Consider the following 19,388-nt stretch of genomic DNA (forward strand, 5'->3'; position numbering starts at 1 on the left):
TGAGGGCCAGATGTATCAAAGGTTTTTACCCATTCTGTGTCTATGGGAAAAAGTGTTTGTACATATGGCCCTAAATCTGTTATTGGCGAGTGTCCGACCCTCCTGTTCCCCTCTTCAAGGTGGCAATGTTTCCTCCTGGGACCACATAACTTGTGAAACTTCCTTGGGCACCCTCTACACTTGTTGGTCACTTTTTTTAAGTCCATTCTGGGAGTGCTATCCCCGCCTTATATTGGTTGCGCTGGAGTGTGTGTAGTGCCACTCTCGGGTGTCCCCCATTCCACAGTAAACTGTGGACTTCCCCTTCCATCTTGATAAAAAATTTCCTCCGGAACTTGAACATATGTTTTGGAGAACATACAGGAGCTTTGGCAGGGTGACCTTCTTAAACATGGCTACCCTGCCTAACAATGTCAATGGAGGGTTCCTCCATCTCTCCGCATCTTTTTTAAATGCCACTAGGTTCTTTCTAATGTTTCAGTTAAGGCTGCACTCCCCATCATGAGTCACATATATTCCCAGATATTTCAACCCTTCCTTAACTATTCTCAAGCATCCGGGGAGTTCTAATTGTGGCAGATTTCCCCCTCCCAGATATAAGCTAGATTTGTCCCAGTTTATTGTGTAGCCAGAGTGGGTTCCGTAATTCTTGAATAATTTGAACAGTTTAGGCAACGTTATGTGGGGTCTGATGACAGAGCAGGATATCATCAGCATCAAGTGAAATCCTCTCATGCCCCCTCTCTCCCTCCTCTACATGGAAATCTGAAAGTGGCGGGTTTGTCGAACCATGCAGACCAGGGATTCCAGTATAAGAGTGAACAGTAATGGATAGAGGGGGCAGCACTGTCTTGTTCCTCTCTCAATTGGAAACTCCTTTGATGTTTCCCCATTGACCCGGGTTGCTGCCCCTGGGCGGTTACATAATAGCGCTCTACATCTCAAGCATTTGGGTCCAAGTCAGATTTTTTCTTTTCAGTACCAGTACCACAAAGGGCCAGTGGATTGCATCAAATGTTTTTTGGCATCTCGAGACAACAACACATGGGGGTTCTCCCTTTCTCCTATAATATCTCACCAGTTGTGAAGCCTGAAGAGGTTAAATCTAGTTGATCTCTTAGGCATGAAGCCTGATTGGTCTTTATGCATCAAGGGGGTTATGACTCCCATCAATCTTGTTGCAAGGATTGTAACAAGTATCTTAATTTCAATGTGAAGGAGGGAGATTGGGCGGTAGGAGCTGCAGTCCTTTGTGGGTTTACCTGCCTTTGGGATTACTACTATTGTACCCCTGTGGAGGTCTGGTGGGAGAGTTCTCTCGTTTCTGGCTTCCATAATCATTTCGAGTAGGTGAGGGCCCAGGACATCTGCATTTTTCTTGAAGAATTCTACTGAGATCCCATTGGGGCCAGGTGTTTAGCCAGATTTAAGTTTGCCTATCATGTTTCGTAGTTCTAGTAGAGTTATTTCTTCCTTAAGGGAATCACGTTCTGCTAGTGTCAGGGTGGGGATTTTCACTCCGGCCAGGTATTTCTATTACTGGGTTTCGTCCGCCAATGGTCTCCTTTATAAAAACTCCCTATAGTAGCGTGCAAACCCCGTTATTTCCCGGTTAGTGCCATAAGTCTTTTTATGTGCGCCCTATATGCTATGTATCCAGTGTGCCTCCATCTCTCTCTTTCCCAACCATGCCCATAGTCTTCCGGCTTTGTTGCTGGTTTCGTATAACTGTTGTAGTGTGCTAGTGCTTAGGACTTTGCTGTGTTGTACGTTAGTGAGAGGTATTCTTGACAAAGGATTTCTATTTTGCATAGAGTGTGTAAGTCTGTAGTTGCCCCAGGTTGTCCCTCTAGGGCTACTAGCTGCTGTTCCAGAGATTTTATGTCACATGATTCAGTTTTTTTCTTATGGGCGATGATGTTTTGTGCCCGATCCCTTAGGACTGCCTCATAGGCTTCCCAGAGTCTGATTGCTGAGGTCACGGTGTCTTTGTTTTTGCTAAAATATAGGTCAGTTTCTATTCTGAGTTCATGGGAGACTCTCTCATCCCTCAGTTCCGAAGCATTCAACTTCCATCCCAGCCTCCCACTGCGGGCTGGTCCCCAACTTGTGCCAGAGGGGACATTGGTCAGATAAGCCCCCGGTCAAGTATTCTGCCTCATTTATTCTTTCCTCTTCCCCCGCTGGGGCAAATATATAGTCCAGTCTTAAGAACACCCGGTGTGGTCCTGAGAAATAAAAATATTGATGGGTTTCTGGATGTTGCTAGCACCATAAGTCTGTTAAGCCCATTGTGTTCACAGATCCTGCCAGCAGGGGCTCTCTAAAGGCTGTCTGGAGGGGGCCTAATCGGTCTAGCTCTGTGTTTAATACATCGTTAAAATCACCCCCTATGAGATGGATGGGGGAAGGAGGATTCCAACAGTATCTCCGCTACTCTGTCTAGGGTGCAATTGCGGGGGGCGTATATGTCTGCCTATGTAACATCCTTTTTTAACCACATCCCTTTTACTGCCACGTACGTGTCGTTTGGATCTGCCCATGTCTTTTAGATCCTGAACTGTTTTTTTTTCTTATCAATATAGCAACTTCACAGTGTAGTGTGGTCAGTTTTATGTATCCTTTGCGTGTTAGCTTCAGGCGTTAGGCCTTTGTGCACTTTGCCCTGGATGTATTTTATTCCTTTGCTCGCAGCATAGAGCCTCTGTGCACTTTGCTCTAAATGCTTTGTATTCAGCTTCGTACTGTTATTTTTCAAATAGCCAGTTCTACGGTCTTGTTTTATTTTTTATATCACACTGTTTAGCCTACTTCAGCACTGGAGTTTTCAATAACACATTCTTGTACACTCTGTGCTTCAGTCAAGGATACAGTCTGGTACATTGCCGATAGACATGGTAGGAGTTTAGTCTTTGGCATTCTTGCGTAGGGACATGTTGTGATCACATTGACATGTTAGTTATAAAAACACTTCCTTGTCCTAATACACGCAAGAGGGAGATTCCGACCAGGGAACCACAACTAGACGCTGACTGCCTCGTTGCAGATGCTGAACCAGATCACAGGCCTTTGCTCAGGTATGAGGGTTGATGGCTTCCCGGGGAATCTGAAAGGCAAGTTAGTAGCTTAACATGCTGTGCTCGAAATAGAACTAACTGCGAGAGAGAATAGAATCCATTAACACCATGATAGCGTTGTTTTTATGTTTCACTCTCATCGTGACTATTTCAATCCTACTGTGTTGTATGGTTCTGGTTATTGCGGCTCATGCCTTATTATCTAAAATGCAGTCGTTTTATTAAAAGCAATATATATATATATATATATAAACGTCAAACTGTCTTTGTCATTTGTATATGAGATCATTCTGTAAATGAGAGAGCTGGTTTGGATCTGAGTGACCACGACTTCCCTGAGAAGTTCCAAAGATGTAATGCGCTCGGCTGCCCAATCATCCCTTCCCCATGGGAGAGATGAGGCACTGCTAGTTAGCCGGAGCAAAACCGGATTTAGGGTGACAGAGGTCCTTCCAAGTGGGTCAGACTCAGTCCCCCACACCAGGAACGATCCTGCTACCTGGAAATCCAGTAGTCTCATTTAGGATAATGAGAGCCCACGCGACATGGCGCCGCCAACGATTGGTCTGGCTATAATTTTCGGGTCCGGCTGACTCTCTCGGTCTCATATATAGATTGACTCCTCGGTTCCGTTAACGGAGACGTCCGTGGCGCTGAGGATTTCCGCCACCACGATATAGGTATGTCCTATTATTTTGTGGTCGGTTGTTCAAGCTTGAACTCTGAAAGGAAAACCCCAATATTGGTGTGCCTTCTCTGACCTAGCGCTGTTTTCATAATGGTGAATCCCCAAGCAGTAAACATTGCATTTAATATGCGACACCCGCTCACAGGACATCTGTTAGCACATGGTCTGACGAACAAGGGGGGTCCGGTCACGTTTGTGGTGGACGCCCATGCAGCCTATAGAAAAGAGCTTTTTTATTCTTGGGTCGTATTTCCGGCAATTGATGGGACATCACACACTTTTCATGATTAAATTGTTGCAAATGCCACTGGACAATACAGGGCATATGCATACTTAGAGATACCTTTATCTTATCAAGAACACCATAATTGGCTTGATGGCGCCCTCCCACACACCATAGCACAAGTTAGGTTAGGTCCACTAAGTAATGATGGTCCTACCTGGCCTTTATTGGCTACATATACACCACATCCTGCGGTTGCTCAATTGGCGGTGGCTGAAGTTTGTCGTTTATATACAGACTTAACGGCTACATATAGACGCTTAGTTCAATTTGTAATGCAGACACTAAATACAAATGCAGCGCGTGCTGCTCCGGCGCAACCACATGCAGTCGTTCCGGGTATCAATCCGGCCACTGTACACTCAGTTATGGGTAAAGTGCCGGCAAAACGAGAGGAAACTCCATTTTGGCTGGCGCAAAAAATTTATACGCTAGAAGCAGTATTTCCCCATACGGGACCTCAGGATAAACATAGAATATTGACGATGTGTTTACCGTTTGGTATGGTTCCTACTGTGGACCATTGTAATACATGGGGCACGGTGTTTGCCGCGCTCTACACTACAGCACACGGTACACCGACATTAGCTAATTTACCGGAAGTGCTTAAACAAATTCAAGATGAATATGGGGCTGCCCCAGCCTTCGATCTAGGGATGCAACTGATTGGCAATTTTGCCACGGTTTCTTCCATCATACTGAGTAATCTAAAAGGGGAGGCAGTGGCACTGGCGGTGCGAATGCGTCTTCGTGACGTCCCGCAACTCGATCAGGAGCGGGAGCTGCCGACAATAATAGCGGAAACATATTCGAGTATCGGTTGTGATAGCCTAGGGGCTAGACCGCAAAAACCTCAGTTTCAGGGTAAGAATAGTAAGGATACTACTAAACAACAGCAACCTGAGGGTACTAAAAAGCGCTGGGAGAAAAAACAACAAAGGCCTAAAAAAGAAAGGGGAGAATCTCCGCGACCGGAGACCCCGCAGACTACGTATAATATCAGAAATAGGGATAATTTGAAGACGCCTGATAGATATCAATATACTGATACACGCCAATCTCGTTCCTTTCAGGACTCATCGGAAAAGAGAAATGAGAGAGGTGGGCGGTCAGAGCGGAGTGCAGAGTACGTGAAACCGAGACAGGAATCACAACGCTCAACTGAGGTTTCTGTCAAGAAAGAAGAGAAACCGACCCAACAAAAGCAGCAGTTTAAAAAGAAGAAGGTGGCGGCAGTCTCAGTTAGACATGCCACACAAGAAGACAGTTCTCTTGAAGAACAAGACATGGGCGTTAGCACTGTTAGACAGCGCGGCAGAGGTCACAATAGTTCGCCGGAATCTTCTAGAGCATCTGGAGGTGAAAGCAACTGATGACTTCATACAAGTCGAAACAGCAGATATGCGTGTCTCTGATCCCGATAGAGTTTATACAGTAACATTGCAATTAGAAGGGGACATTGAGCGCACTATAAACGCCATCTTTTGGGATTGTGTAGTCAAATTGTATGACATTCTGCTGGCCGAACAGGATTGGGCCCCAGGCTTTGTTCGCGACTGTCCAGTTGGGGAGGAGGTTATTACACCTTCGTTCTCACCACTTGTTCCGGGAGAACTTGCAGAGTCCTATAGTAATACATGGGCTCTGGCACAGGCACCCGCCTTATATAGAAATCATGTGGGGTGGATAGGGATTCACCTTATCATGTAATTCCGATTAAGGGCGAACCTCAGCCGCAACCGCAATATCCTATAAACTTTTTAAGCAAGGGCATCGGTAAGGAAAATTCTTACACAGTTGGAGTACCAGGGAGTTATTGAACCCTGTGTCTCGCCGATGAATAATCCCTTATTTCCTGTAGCTAAACCAGACCATTCTTATAGGATATTGGTGGATTACAGACATTTAAATGGACATACACGCACATATGCAATACAAAATTCACACAGCGCTGCGCTTATGAATAATATTGTGCGTAAGAAATACAAAACAACTTTGGATATCTCGAATGGTTTCTTCTGCCAGAATATAGCGGGCGAAAGTAGGGATTTGACTAGCTTTAGTGCGTTTGGCTCTCAGAAAAATGTTGTCGTTTGCCTCAGGGGTATAAGAATAGCCCGGGACTGTATTCGGCCCGTGTAACGGAAATATTGCACGAGTTGGACCCTGAAGCTTTGTCATATGTCGATGATATATATCTGACAGATGACGAGTTACTACAACATTTAAGGCGGGTAGCCCGCATTGTTGTGGGATTTGCCGAAATTGGCTACAAATAAAATTTTTAAAAATCAAAAATTGCCTTCCTCAGCGTTATTTTCCTGGGATATGAGCTGTCGAATGAGGGCAAGAGCTTAGCGCCTCACTTTTTGGAAAAATGTGCATAGTTGCAACCTCCTAATACGATTCGAAAACTCCAGTCGTTATTGGGATTTCTACATTTTGGCAGAACTTACATTCCTGATTATGCTACACGTATAAAGCCATTATACGAGTTGATTCGCCCAAATTTTTCGAGTAGATTTTGGACGATTGAGCATACACATATTATTCGAGATTTGCAAACTGATCTCTTAGCAGTAAAGCATTTACACACACGGGACAATAAGACACATCTAGTCATCAGGGTTATAGCTGGGGCCGTTGGGTTTACATATGTCACCTTTAATGAGGGTGAGACAGTCCTGATAGCATACAAGTCCCACTTGTATTCTGCTGCAGAACATCGTTTTGCACAAACTGAGAAAATTCTCACTGCTGTACAGATGGCTGTGATTAAAGAACGACCTCTTGCCCAGGGCCAACGCATCATTGTCGTTTCCCCAATTCCAGCCTTAGAAAGCGAGTGTTCCTAATTCAAAAGCATTACACCCGCGATGGATACAAGGGCAACGTCTTTGACAGCCACTGATGTAGATTACATATTTGACCCTAAATGGCAGACTCAGGAATTTTTCCAATATGAAATGGAGTACCCAGTTCCCGCTGGCACATTGCCTATTGATTAATATCAGGTGGTCATGTACACCGATGGCTCTGCGCAACCAGCGGTTGGGACAAAACAACAGTATTCTGCTGCATGTGCGGTGTTGAGCGGCCATATGGAGGGGGAGAAGTTCTGCCCCCAACATACTTATACACAGTCCTTGGGAGACTGTACAGCACAGTTGGCTGAGCTGAAAGCTCTGTTGTTAGCTTTGGAACATGCAGATCCGGCGATATTCACACTGCTGGTTTGTGATTCCTATTACTGTGTTCAGTCTTTCAATTAATATTTACATTACTGGAGGTTGAATGGGTTCAGAGATTCCAAGGGTAACACTATAAAACACAGATTGCTGTGGGGGAAGGTTGCGGATCTGAAGGAAACGCTTCCTAAAGTCCATGTTGTGCATACACTTGGACACCACCGCGTTGGAATACACGTTGCTGGGAATACTTTGGCTGATGAAGCCGCGAAATCGGCAGTGGCAGTTTCCACTGTAGCCGCAGTAACTCGTTCGAGTTCCAAACCAGACACAGAGATTTTGGCTTCCATAAAGGCTACGGCTGATGGCACGCCATATCCTAAGGGATTCCCTTCCAAATATCACTATTCCATTGGTGGTATGCTGAACGCTGAGGTTAAAATCCCAGGCGTTGGTGTACGTGAGATGCCCAATAAAATTGAGCGACATCGATTAATTACTGCAGCACATGAGGGGGCGGCATCTGCACATGCAGGCGTGGCTGCCACAATTTCACCCTTACAGGCTCGTTATTTGTGGCCTGGTCTCTATAAGGAGACAAAGCAGTATGTCCTTTGTTGTGACATCTGTCAACAAATTAAAGTTTCCACGGCTAGATGCCCGCAACAGACGCCCCTTCTGATATCGAATAAACCTTTACAGTGTGTGTACTTGGATCATTGTGGTCCGCTGACACCAGATAGTGCATACAAATATATATTGGTAGCTGTAGATTCGTGCTCCAGATTTGTGTGGGTCTGGCCACAGCGCTCGGCTGACGCTCGAACTGTTATTAAAGATTTGCGTATCTTTGTTGATACATATGCAGTTGCGGCTTTTCATTCGGACCAGGGCCCTGCTTTTGCCTCTGAGGCATTCAGGGACACCATGGCTTCGTTGGGGGTCCAGCTCCAGTTCTCGTCTCCATTTCATCCCGAGGGAAATTCTGTTGTGGAGCGTTTAAATCACGATTTAAAGCAATCCTTAACGGGCAGAGTTATAGGTACGGGTTGTAGTTGGCTAGCCCACCTGTATGGAGTACAGAGAGCACTTAATAACTTGCCTAGCAGGTCCCTGGGGGGTCGTACTTCATATGAGTGCCTGTTTGGAACACAAATGTATGTTCCTGATCTTGATGGTCCTGGTGTGGAGACGGCAGATATGCCCTTTGACATAAATGATCGTGTCACTGTTTTGCAGGATTTACAACAATTCCGTGAAGATAACTCTTCTGCCAGTGCTGCCTCCACAGGAATTAAGGATGAACCAGTAACGCCTACTGGTTGGATTCCCAGAATTGGGGATCTGGTGCGTGAAAAGGTCGCAGAGAAAAAATAATTTGGCCCTTCATATCGACTGCCAGTCCCTGTACTAGGGATCCACGGCACAAGAACTGTGATTTTGCCACCGCTGCAAGGGACCAAAGGAAATCGCTCTGTTTCCATCGACAATGTCAAGTTACAACATGTGGCCGATTCTGCACAGCAGACCAAGAGGAACGCCCAGTAGTTCCCGAATCCCTCTCACTACTGGGGACGATGTTCCACTGCAGGTGATCTGCACTGACGCTGTTTCCTCTCCGAGCTTGGGGAGAGTGGAAGCTGATCTTGTGATTGTTCCACTAACGACGAATAATTTGGAATCTTTTGATCAAGTTGCTGTGACTACTGATGTTGCTGAAGGTGTTATCTACAGCGTACCACGGCGTGAGACACAATCTGCTCCTTTGTTTACAGTTGCACCTTTTGCGAGAACTGCCTCCGGCTGCTTTAATAACAATGATGATACCGTGTCGGACTCCTCGTCCTCTTCAACACCAGCCCTGTGTCCACGTAAGCTGCTGTATCAGCTCAAAAACACATATTTTGTTGTTCCTTGGAACTATCTGTGGCTTTTCATGACTGTGATGACCTTTTTCCTATGGTTGGGGTTTGTTGTTACCTTTTTTCTGGTGATACATGGTCATTTTCTTCCTGAACGATCTGAGATTGAGCAGGTGGAGAAGGTGTTGAAACCGCATTTTTCATCACATATGGTTCGAAGAGACTTGTCCTTTGTGAACATTTCTGCTGTACCAATTCCGGATGGGATTGTGTGGGATAAAGTAATGTTTGATATAAATGGTCCCACTGAAATAATTCAAATACCGTATGTTCTCAAACTATCAATGAATGATGTGGTTATACCAGGCATTGTATCTGATGATTGGGATGTGAAGACAGTTGATTCTATGTTGACAGAATTACAGTATTATACTGTCTATGAAAATGAAGATGCTTACCAGTTTAGAGATAATTATGGTGACATGTTTTGTTACAATTATTATGGACACCACTTTATTCATAAAGCTAGTAGCCCTAAATCAATATTTGAGTATATGCAATGGGAACATTGCCCGACTCCTCCACAGGGGAGTGCTAAAACTTATGCTGATAAATTTGCATATTTTTCTGGGCATCATCAACAGAATGCTAAGTCTTACTATTTTAAAGTTACTCCGCATGTTAATAAGCAAATGTTGTTCACTGATACTAAATTATTGTATTCAAATTTGTTTGTTTCCAAACTATCGGTTGAGGGGTATGAATACTGGTTAAAAACTGTTGATTTGAAAAGTGTTTGGGGAACGAAGAATTGGCAAATGTGGGGTAGGAATACATTGTTTAGGGCATGTATTATTCCTGTCCAAATGATTTTCTTAAATGACACTGTACAACAGACTAGCTGTTTGGGCTTAGCAACAATTAGAGTCTTGAATTTGCCTAGCATACCTGTCCCTTCCAAAATGAAAAATTGGCAGCAATATATTAATGCCATATTTAGTGAGCTTACAGACTGGGTCCAGAATGGTACGCTTAACACTTCATTGACACGTCCAGGCGGGTGGTTATTGTGGCCCATAGACACTAATGGGTGTCATCAACGTTTTGTCACCTCTTCGGGGGGTTTCAGGGCTAGTAGGGCAGACCCTCGCTACATATCACCAGAACATGCTGATATCATTACCACTAATAGCGTGGGGAAACTTTGTCAACAGTGGTTAAAGTCATCCACGCTAGATGCGGTTAAGACACATCTCACGTTACTGTCTAATTATACTGACTTGCAAGATTTTTTGTCAGGTCCAAGAGTGCCCCGGAAGAAACGTTTTTTTGTATGAAGTGTACAATGAGATATGGAAACTTTCTCAACAGGAGGTGGCGGCCCGGTTGAGGCAGATAGATCAAGAGAATTTGAAACAAGCAATGTCTGTTGTGGATAATGGAACGCATACCCTGTCCGAGCGTGTATATATGATTGATAATATTGTTTCCTCTGATATAGACATTATTAGATCATATATGTCTTCTTTATATCATGGGCAGAGTCAAACACGGTCCATCATGCAATTGGGTTGGACTCTACAGACATTGAAGGCAGGTCGCGTTCCGTGGCAGCACATCCGAGCCAGGGAGATATTTTTTCCTTTAATTTGACACGTCAACAACAGCTAATGGCTAAAAAGGAAGCGACATATGTTATGTTGAATATTGAAAAGTTAGAGAAGTTGCCTTTTACTGTAGCTGAGATTCCGTCCGCTGAGTGGCTGATACACAGGGTTATTAATTTGCCTATTTCCACTCTGCAATTCACTTCCTGTTTGAAGCATATTCCGGTGGGCAGATACGAGAAATTGGAAGACAGTTATATACATGAGGTGTGGGAGCTTCCCTTTTTATACAGATGTCTTGATGGTATGAGGGAGGTTTTTCTTAGTGGTAGTGAATGCGAAACTTCTGTCAGCCATTCGATGGTTTGTAAGCAGCTGTCTTTGCATGGGGCGTGTAATGCCTTGGTTGCAAACTTGGCTTGCTATCTAAAGGGAGTTCCAGTCCCCGTGATTAAAAACACTTTCCAGGTGCTTTCAAACGGCAGCTAAGTCCTTCTTAACAGTGAAGCCTGTTGTGGCATGCGTGGCGGAATAGTTTACGTGGTCGTTGTCACCAAGGCCATTACGTGCTGCGGGAATGTGTTGTTTCCCCCCACTCAATTTAGGGAGGTAGCGGACATCTGGCCTCACATTGCTACTTCCAAGGTGAATTTCGACAAGTTGAGTCGACTGAAGGCTCTATTGTTTCAAAAGCATGTGGCCCTTACATCTACACGCGAGACCTACGCACTTCAGGTGGCGAGGTCATCAGCAGAAATACAGTCCCTATTAAATACTAACTTTCCGAGCCACTTTGGTGAACTTGTGGGACGTATATTTAATGCGTCCAGCACTGCTGGAATTGCACATTTTTTCAAAGCCGTTGGTGTTGGGTTTGCTCATACCTTCTCTTCCATATTCGGTTTGATACCTTCGGCTATTCATTCTATTTACGGAAGCGTTTTGGGGGGATTTCCGATTACTTTGGCTTTATTGGCTGGTGTTTTGCTGTTGCTGTTGTTCTTCCGCAATGGTTGTCCCACCGCAACAAAATCCAATGTTGGCGCTCCCGTCAGCGCAGCTGTGTCGTGAACGCATGATGCAGCATTTTGGAGCAACACTCCTGGGACATTTGGAGTGTGACTTGTCTCTGTCATTCCGACCAGTTTTCGATTGTGTGCAACCTGTGTTTCGGTGCCTTTGGTGCTCGTTTGAACATGCACTGGCTTTCTGTCTCTCACTGCAGCGCCCCCCAGTGGTTAATGCTGATCTGTTGATGTTCCCGATTAGGGCTCATTCCCAGACTTATGCACTACGGTTGCGTTTGCTTCGTGTGGCAGTTTACGAGATTCCCTTCCTGGAGGAAGATGGTATTGTCTCATTCATAGGCCCTGCACGGGGTGCTGCCTTGGATGGTTCTGGGGCTTTGGAACACACCTGCTCCATGATGGTATTTGGCGTGGATTTTCCAGTGTTGACATCTGTCGAAGTGGAGGATCTCCTGCTTTCTGTGGCTTCCATTAAAAATTTGTTTTTTTAAAATTAAAATTGACATTGTAACGATTTGGCTTTTCCGTCACATGCTTACAAATTTAAATTTAGTTTTATGCTTTGGTATCCTCTGGACTTGTCGAAATGTATTTGTATATTTTTGTATCTGGAGCATATTTGTATTTTCGTTTTGATTAGACCCACTTGCTACCGACAAGGGGAGGGTGTAGTGTGGTCAGTTTTATGTATCCTTTGCATGTTAGCTTCAGGCGTTAGGCCTTTGTGCACTTTGCCCTGGATGTATTTTATTCCTTTGCTTGCAGCATAGAGCCTCTGTGCACTTTGCTCTAAATGCTTTTTATTCAGCTTCGTACTGTTATTTTGCAAATAGCCAGTTCTACGGTCTTGTTTTATTTTTTATATCACACTGTTTAGCCTACTTCAGCACTGGAGTTTTCAATAACACATTCTTGTTCACTCTGTGCTTCAGTCAAGGATACAGTCTGGTACATTGCCGATAGACGTGGTAGGAGTTTAGTCTTTGGCATTCTTGCGTAGGGACATTTTGTGATCACATTGACATGTTAGTTATAAAAACACTTCCTTGTCCTAATACACGCAAGAGGGAGATTCCGACCAGGGAACCACAACTAGACGCTGACTGCCTCGTTGCAGATGCTGAACCAGATCACAGGCCTTTGCTCAGGTATGAGGGTTGATGGCTTCCCGGGGAATCTGAAAGGCAAGTTAGTAGCTTAACATGCTGTGCTCGAAATAGAACTAACTGCGAGAGAGAATAGAATCCATTAACACCATGATAGCGTTGTTTTTATGTTTCACTCTGATCGTGACTATTTCAATCCTACTGTGTTGTATGGTTCTGGTTATTGCAGCTCATGCCTTATTATCTAAAATGCAGTCGTTTTATTAAAAGCAATATATATATATATATAAAACTCAAACTGTCTTTGTCATTTGTATATGAGATCATTCTGTAAATGAGAGAGCTGGCTTGGATCTGAGTGACCACGACTTCCCTGAGAAGTTCCAAAGATGTCATGCGCTTGGCTGCCCAATCATCCCTTCCCCATGGGAGAGATGAGGCACTGCTAGTTAGCCGGAGCAAAACCGGATTTAGGGTGACAGAGGTCCTTCCAAGTGGGCCAGACTCAGTCCCCCACACCAGGAACGATCCTGCTACCTAGAAATCCAGTAGTCTCATTTAGGATAATGAGAGCCCACGCGACAACAGGACCCTGTTATGTACCCCACATGTGCCAACAGTGTGCAGGCTCCCTATATAGGAATTTGCGTTGGGATCCCCTCAGGTGTGTCTCTTGGAGTAAGACCACATCTGGTTTGTGTCTTTTTATGCAATGATGATCACCAAGTTATTCTACTCCCTAATTTATCACTTGTGTCTTTGTCTGATTGTTGATGGATAGTCTTTTGTGCCTTTAGAATGTCATTTTCTGTCCATCCCCTATGTTGTGATTCAATCACTTTTCCCTCTATTGTTGGAGCTAATTCCCTAAACTCCCCAATCCCCACACCCCATAATCCTCTGTGAGTGCTTCCCCCCTCAGAACATAACAGTAACTACTCAACAGAAGAATCTGAGAGGTCTGTAGCCCACCTCCGCAAAGCTATAGATATTATAAAATTTTGAATCTGTATTTCCTAATTTAAGCCTACCACAGAGTGTCTGGTGGCCCTGAGTCTCTCCTCAAGTTAGAGTTCGCTCTGACTCCTGAGTCCATCTCCAAAAGGCATTGGGTGGCTCTTCCCAGGACCCCTAAGCTGCCTTTGTTCCCATGGGTTGCATCGTCTCTGCCAGTTCAGATTCCTGGTCTTCTGGGAGTGTTCCAGAGTCAACTGTTTTTTTTTACAGTTATGGAATGGCTTCTGCTAAAGGAAGGAGGGAGTCTGAGTCAGTCTTTGCATCCTCTCCGGATGCCCTATGTCCTGGCGTCTCCTTGTCATTCATTGCCCTGAGCTTTTTTATGGTCAAGTGTCACTCCCCCTCAAATCTAAAGATAAGGTGATTTGTCTGGTCAGAATTGTTGGTCACCATGTTGTCATCTCCCTTCTCCTTTGTGTGGACTGGCTTCTCCTCTTGGGTCGCTGCTTATCAATGGGCTGTAATTCTGCCTCTTTTATCAACCGGACATCTGGTCTCCTGCTTCTAGTCTCATTCAGACGGCGCCTTTCCTCCAGCCATTCCCAAGGTTCTTATTGGGTCAGGAAAAAGTGTGTCTTCCCTTGAAAGATTACTTTCAATTTGGCCGGGTATAGGAATGTGTATTGTATATGGAGGGTACGCAGTTTTTCTTTGCCGGAATCAAACGTACATTGTTGACACTGTACCTCTTTAGTATAGCCTGGGAAGAACTGTATCCTAGAATACTCATGTTGGGTCTCTCCCAGTTTCTGGGCTTCGGTGAGTATCATGTCTCCATTTTGATAATTCAGAAACTCTGCAATTACTGGTCTTGGTGGAGCCCCAGGTGGTGGTTTCCCCATTGCCTGATATGCTAGTTCGATTACAAAGCAGGAGGATAATTTTCCTTCGGAAAGTGTTTTCCTTAGCCATTGTTTCAAGAATGTTTGCGTGTTCAGGCCTTCCACCCCCTCCGGAAATCTGGGGTTATTCCTCTGGGCTCAATTTTTGGAATCCACAAGCCTCCACAGCACATCTTTATTAATGCTGCAGCTTTCAGTTACCTCTTTACATAAAGTCTTGACTATGTCTTCTAGTTCAGATATTCTGGTGTCAGCATAGGACTCTCGGTCCGCCACATTTCTGAGGTCATGTCTAAGGAGGAAGACCTCGGATTGGACCTCACCCATCTTTCCTTCCAGGATTTCATGGGAGGACTGCATGGTTGCCAGGAGAACTGTGTTGTTGGGGACTGATGGGGAATCTGGTTCAACGGCCCCTTCTGTAGGGGGATTTACCACTTTGACGTATTTGTCCAGTTTCCCTTGGCAGGAAGTCCTGAGTTCTTGTTCACACATCATGTTTTTCCTTACTCTGTGGTGCTTCACTATTGTAGTATGTTGTGGTTAGATCGCAGTACCAATGTTACTCCGCTAGTTTGCACACGGCTTTGGGTCTGGCCGCTTTCCCAGTTTGCCACCCTCCAAAGAGCCTAGTTGTCACCTGTAGTTATGATGTCAGGCCTGCATCCATCTAATATGTGTGTCCCAATCTCAGATCTGGACAGTTGTTTTCTTTGACTATTGGTTGTTTCACCAGGTCTTGAAGCACCCCTCCACTGGGACAGTGGATACCTTTTGGGTCGTAGCTTGCCCTAGTCTTGTCTCATCTCCTGTGAGTGATTTGCTGCAGGCCTTGTGCATGTAGGTTATTCCCCACCAGCTATCTCTATGGATGGATACTGTCCGTTCCCCAACGCCGTGGGGGGTCTCACTGCTTCCCCCTCTTTGCTTGTCAATGTGGGTTTCAATGTGGTTAGACAGAGACTATGCCTCTCCTGTTCATCCAGATCCATAGGCAGCCCAGGCTGGTGTTTCATCTCCCCCCCTCCCTTCTGCTCCTTACCAATGGAGGGAGGTAGATGCCGATTTCTGCCAGGCTTCCTCTGCATCGCTTATTTTGACCGGTAGGCAGCCAACAGTATTGCGGCTCTCTACTTGCGCGCCTGCCGGGACTTGCGCCTCGGTCGGATCCCTTGGCGCCTGGCTTTCCGCCCCGAGTTTGAAGTGTCAGGCACACCACAGCGGTCGGGCCAACCAATCTCCAGTCTCCACCTCTTCTTTACCGTTGGGGTCTCCCTCACCATGCCAAGCACAGATTGGCTGATGAGGGGTGAAACCCCGAAACCGGTCCCAGGATGCTTGTTTCCGGTCCAGTGAGGACCTGGCTTGGCAGTTCGGTCTGGACTGTTCCCATGAGGAACAGGGTCAAGACTGATTTGCATATGGCTGGGTCCAAACTGGGGTGGCATGGTGAGCAAAAGAATGATGGATTAAACCCAGATCTATGACTGGGGGTGAGTGTTTGACAATGTTCAGCATTCCGTCCATCACTTGTTGTTTTTGCTTTGTCGCCCTACGTGGGAAGGGTATGCCCAGACGTGGGTCCCGTGCTTCCCATGCCACTGGATTCAAGCTAGCCTGGCTGATGAGGGGTGAAACCCCGAAACCGGTCCCAGGATGCTTGTTTCCGGTCCAGTGAGGACCTGGCTTGGCAGTTCGGTCTGGACTGTTCCCATGAGGAACAGGGTCAAGACTGATTTGCATATGGCTGGGTCCAAACTGGGGTGGCATGGTGAGCAAAAGAATGATGGATTAAACCCAGATCTATGACTGGGGGTGAGTGTTTGACAATGTTCAGCATTCCGTCCATCACTTGTTGTTTCAGCACAGATTGGCTGGCAGAACCTGGCTCTGCACGTCAGCTGTGGTGGAGTGTCAACAAGATGTATTTGTTTCCAACCTGTTGAGATGGGCTGGGTGGTTCTGCCATTGAGGGGTGCATTTGCCATTTTCCTGGGCCTGGGAGGCTGGAGGGCAGGTGTTTAGGCCACTGCGTTGTGAGTCTCTCCTCTGGCGTTCAGCTGGCCCACTGTGCTGCCTTCTCCATCACGCCCAATCTCCTAACCTCCAGCCGTTTCTTTTCCGATGCTGGATTCCCTTAGGAGGCTGTCGTTAGCTTTTGAGATTTCATTCCCATGGGATATGTTAGGATATTGCAAGATTTTTTGGGGGCCGTGTTATGGAGCTCTTTTGCTGATCATCTGTCCTCATCGCCATCTTGACTTCGACCCTCCTACTACCTTTCTTGGTAATAAGGGACCAAACGTGTTACACTGCCAAGGCATATTCAGGGGCAAACCTGGCATAATCTCACAGAGCCCAAGAAATGAATGCAGAGTCATTCTTATCTGCAGGTGGAGGAGCATTCTTAATGGTGCACTTCAGCATGGCTGGCTTCAGAAGCGATCCAAGATGGCCACTAAAAGCGTACATGAGGTAATGATGTCACATGCTAGTGTGAGCTTCTGACAGGAACAGAAAAGCCAGCTCAGACTTGCCATAGTAATCTCACTCCCAGCATCCCTGCATGTAAGACACTTCCATGCATCACAAGGTGGGACCACACAGTGGGAGCCAGCAGGAATAGACATGCGCTGATCCATAAGTGAAAGAAAAGCGTGCACAGTTTCAGAAAATGCTGATCATGCTAAGCGTGCCTTGTTCAGAAGATGTTGTTCTGCCACAGTTTACAAAACCACTGATTTGACTTGAGGATTTTAAAAGCAGCGAAAATGTCCAAAATCCTCCACAGTGTATCTCCAATACTGGGATTTCCTGAACACTACAAGGAAAACACAAGTTGGCTATGCTTTGTCAGATGAACAGGGATAGAATCTGCGGTAATAACATGACGGTGGCCATTCATACATGCAAAATATGTATGTAGATAATGGGTTTACAGATCATATTTAACAAATCTATAAGATCATGCCCATGTAGATGTTATATCTAATTTTAAATGATTTATGTAAAGAACTAAATGTCATTGATATTTGTAATAACTGCAAGAAATATTCTGTTATTATGCCATTTATCGGATGTATAATAGTCTGAGACAGGATTTTGAAACTAGGAATTCACTATTTCATATTCATGTTGTGTGAACAATTTTTGAAAGAAACATGTTATCAATAAAAGACTGGAAATCACGAAGCGCAGAAAAAGGCCCACAAAATAAATCTTCTCAAAATATGCAACAAACGTACGAACAACATTCTATCATAAGTGATCCTCTCTTCATTGCTTCTTCATTTCAGAAAGTAGCTGAAAGCCCCTGTCTACATGAAGTATCTCACCAACTTCTGGTAGATAACCTGAAGAGGTTCTCATGCTTCAAGCTGACAAGATGAATGTACATTAGTAGCCATCTTTGCAATATGATCCTACTATACACACTCATACTTACAGGGTTAGTGTTGAAGGATTGCATGAATCATAGTGAGTGAAAGTGTGAAGTCATTTAATCACCAGTCTTTCTTCCATAGTTATTCATTCAATATCAAACAAGAACCATGTACATTATAGAACATGCATATAATTTAGTTATATGTGTTGACATTAAAAATAACTAGAAATTCCTTCTTTCTTGGTTGTTCCAATATAAACCATAATTCAGTTTTACTTACGCAGTCTGTGATCGACCGCGGATAATTTCCAGGTTTTCAAAAGCATGGAGATGAGTTGCATTTTCAGGCCATGCCTGAATTGCCAAAAATCCTATAATGAAAGAGAATGTTTTACCCTCAACACTTTGAAAAAAGTACATAATTTGTATTGAAACTTACAGTTTACAAATACACTGAATAAACTTGCAATCAATAATTGTACACTTTGAGATATTTTCCTACTAATCTGCCTACTTAAATGTATCCTGATCACTGATACAATCTAAGTCAAACCTATGAATGAATGTCGAAGATAGCCATATAATAATCTTGCTAATATTAACTTTCACTCTGGCCAAATTGGCAGAAAGAAAGTTTGTTGTTGTGATATAAAACAAACAAATGCATATTTAAATAAATTATACAAATAAACTGTTGGATACAAAATTTTGACAAGCATAATAGAACATTAATGCTCAACAAGTGTCTCACAGATTTTCTGGGATGTGCACAAAGGAAACATTGTGAATGGGCCTTCCTCGTGGAGGGTTGTGCTTTGTCAGGGCCATAATGAATACACAAGAGCCAGGTGACCAACATCTTTTTTCATTAGCTGCCATAACCTGACTGGAGCAGAGAGGGGGAGAGCAGATGATACCTTGTCCTTACCAATGTAGAGCCTCATTTAATAGGACTGGCTTTAAAGTATACTTGTGAATATATTCCACACAGTTCCTACATTTTATATGACCCACGTTGTGGGAGGAAATAAATGCCATTCAGTCGCACTTGCTGTTGCATCTTTTTTTGTTTAAAAAAGTCAAAATAAAAAGAAAGAAAACGTGGTACATACCTTGTTCCTATATTTGGTTAATAAGTATAATATATATCAGCATAATATTTTGGACTATTTCAACCCCCAAAAACATAGTAATGATACCTGTTTAGCCCCTTGAGCTCCAAGCCTAACTTTGCAGTATGGATATACCCCGTCGGGACTGACCCATTGGGGCGGCCGTCGAGCACCATGAGGCCACTTGCCAAGA

The 19,388-nt window shown here is 44.6% G+C and overlaps 1 protein-coding gene across 1 annotated transcript in view; it reads right to left on the reverse strand.

Moving 5' to 3' along the window:
• EGFR (epidermal growth factor receptor) overlaps positions 1 to 19,388 on the reverse strand; it is a 526,637-nt gene that overhangs the window by 147,946 nt on the left and 359,303 nt on the right. The window contains exon 11 of the mRNA XM_069211504.1: positions 18,364 to 18,454. Within this exon, the coding sequence (XP_069067605.1) occupies positions 18,364 to 18,454 (91 nt within the window). The remainder of the gene's footprint in view (positions 1 to 18,363; positions 18,455 to 19,388) is intronic.

Source organism: Pleurodeles waltl, chromosome 10, assembly GCF_031143425.1.
Source record: "Pleurodeles waltl isolate 20211129_DDA chromosome 10, aPleWal1.hap1.20221129, whole genome shotgun sequence".
In the NCBI taxonomy this organism is placed as follows: domain Eukaryota; kingdom Metazoa; phylum Chordata; class Amphibia; order Caudata; family Salamandridae; genus Pleurodeles; species Pleurodeles waltl.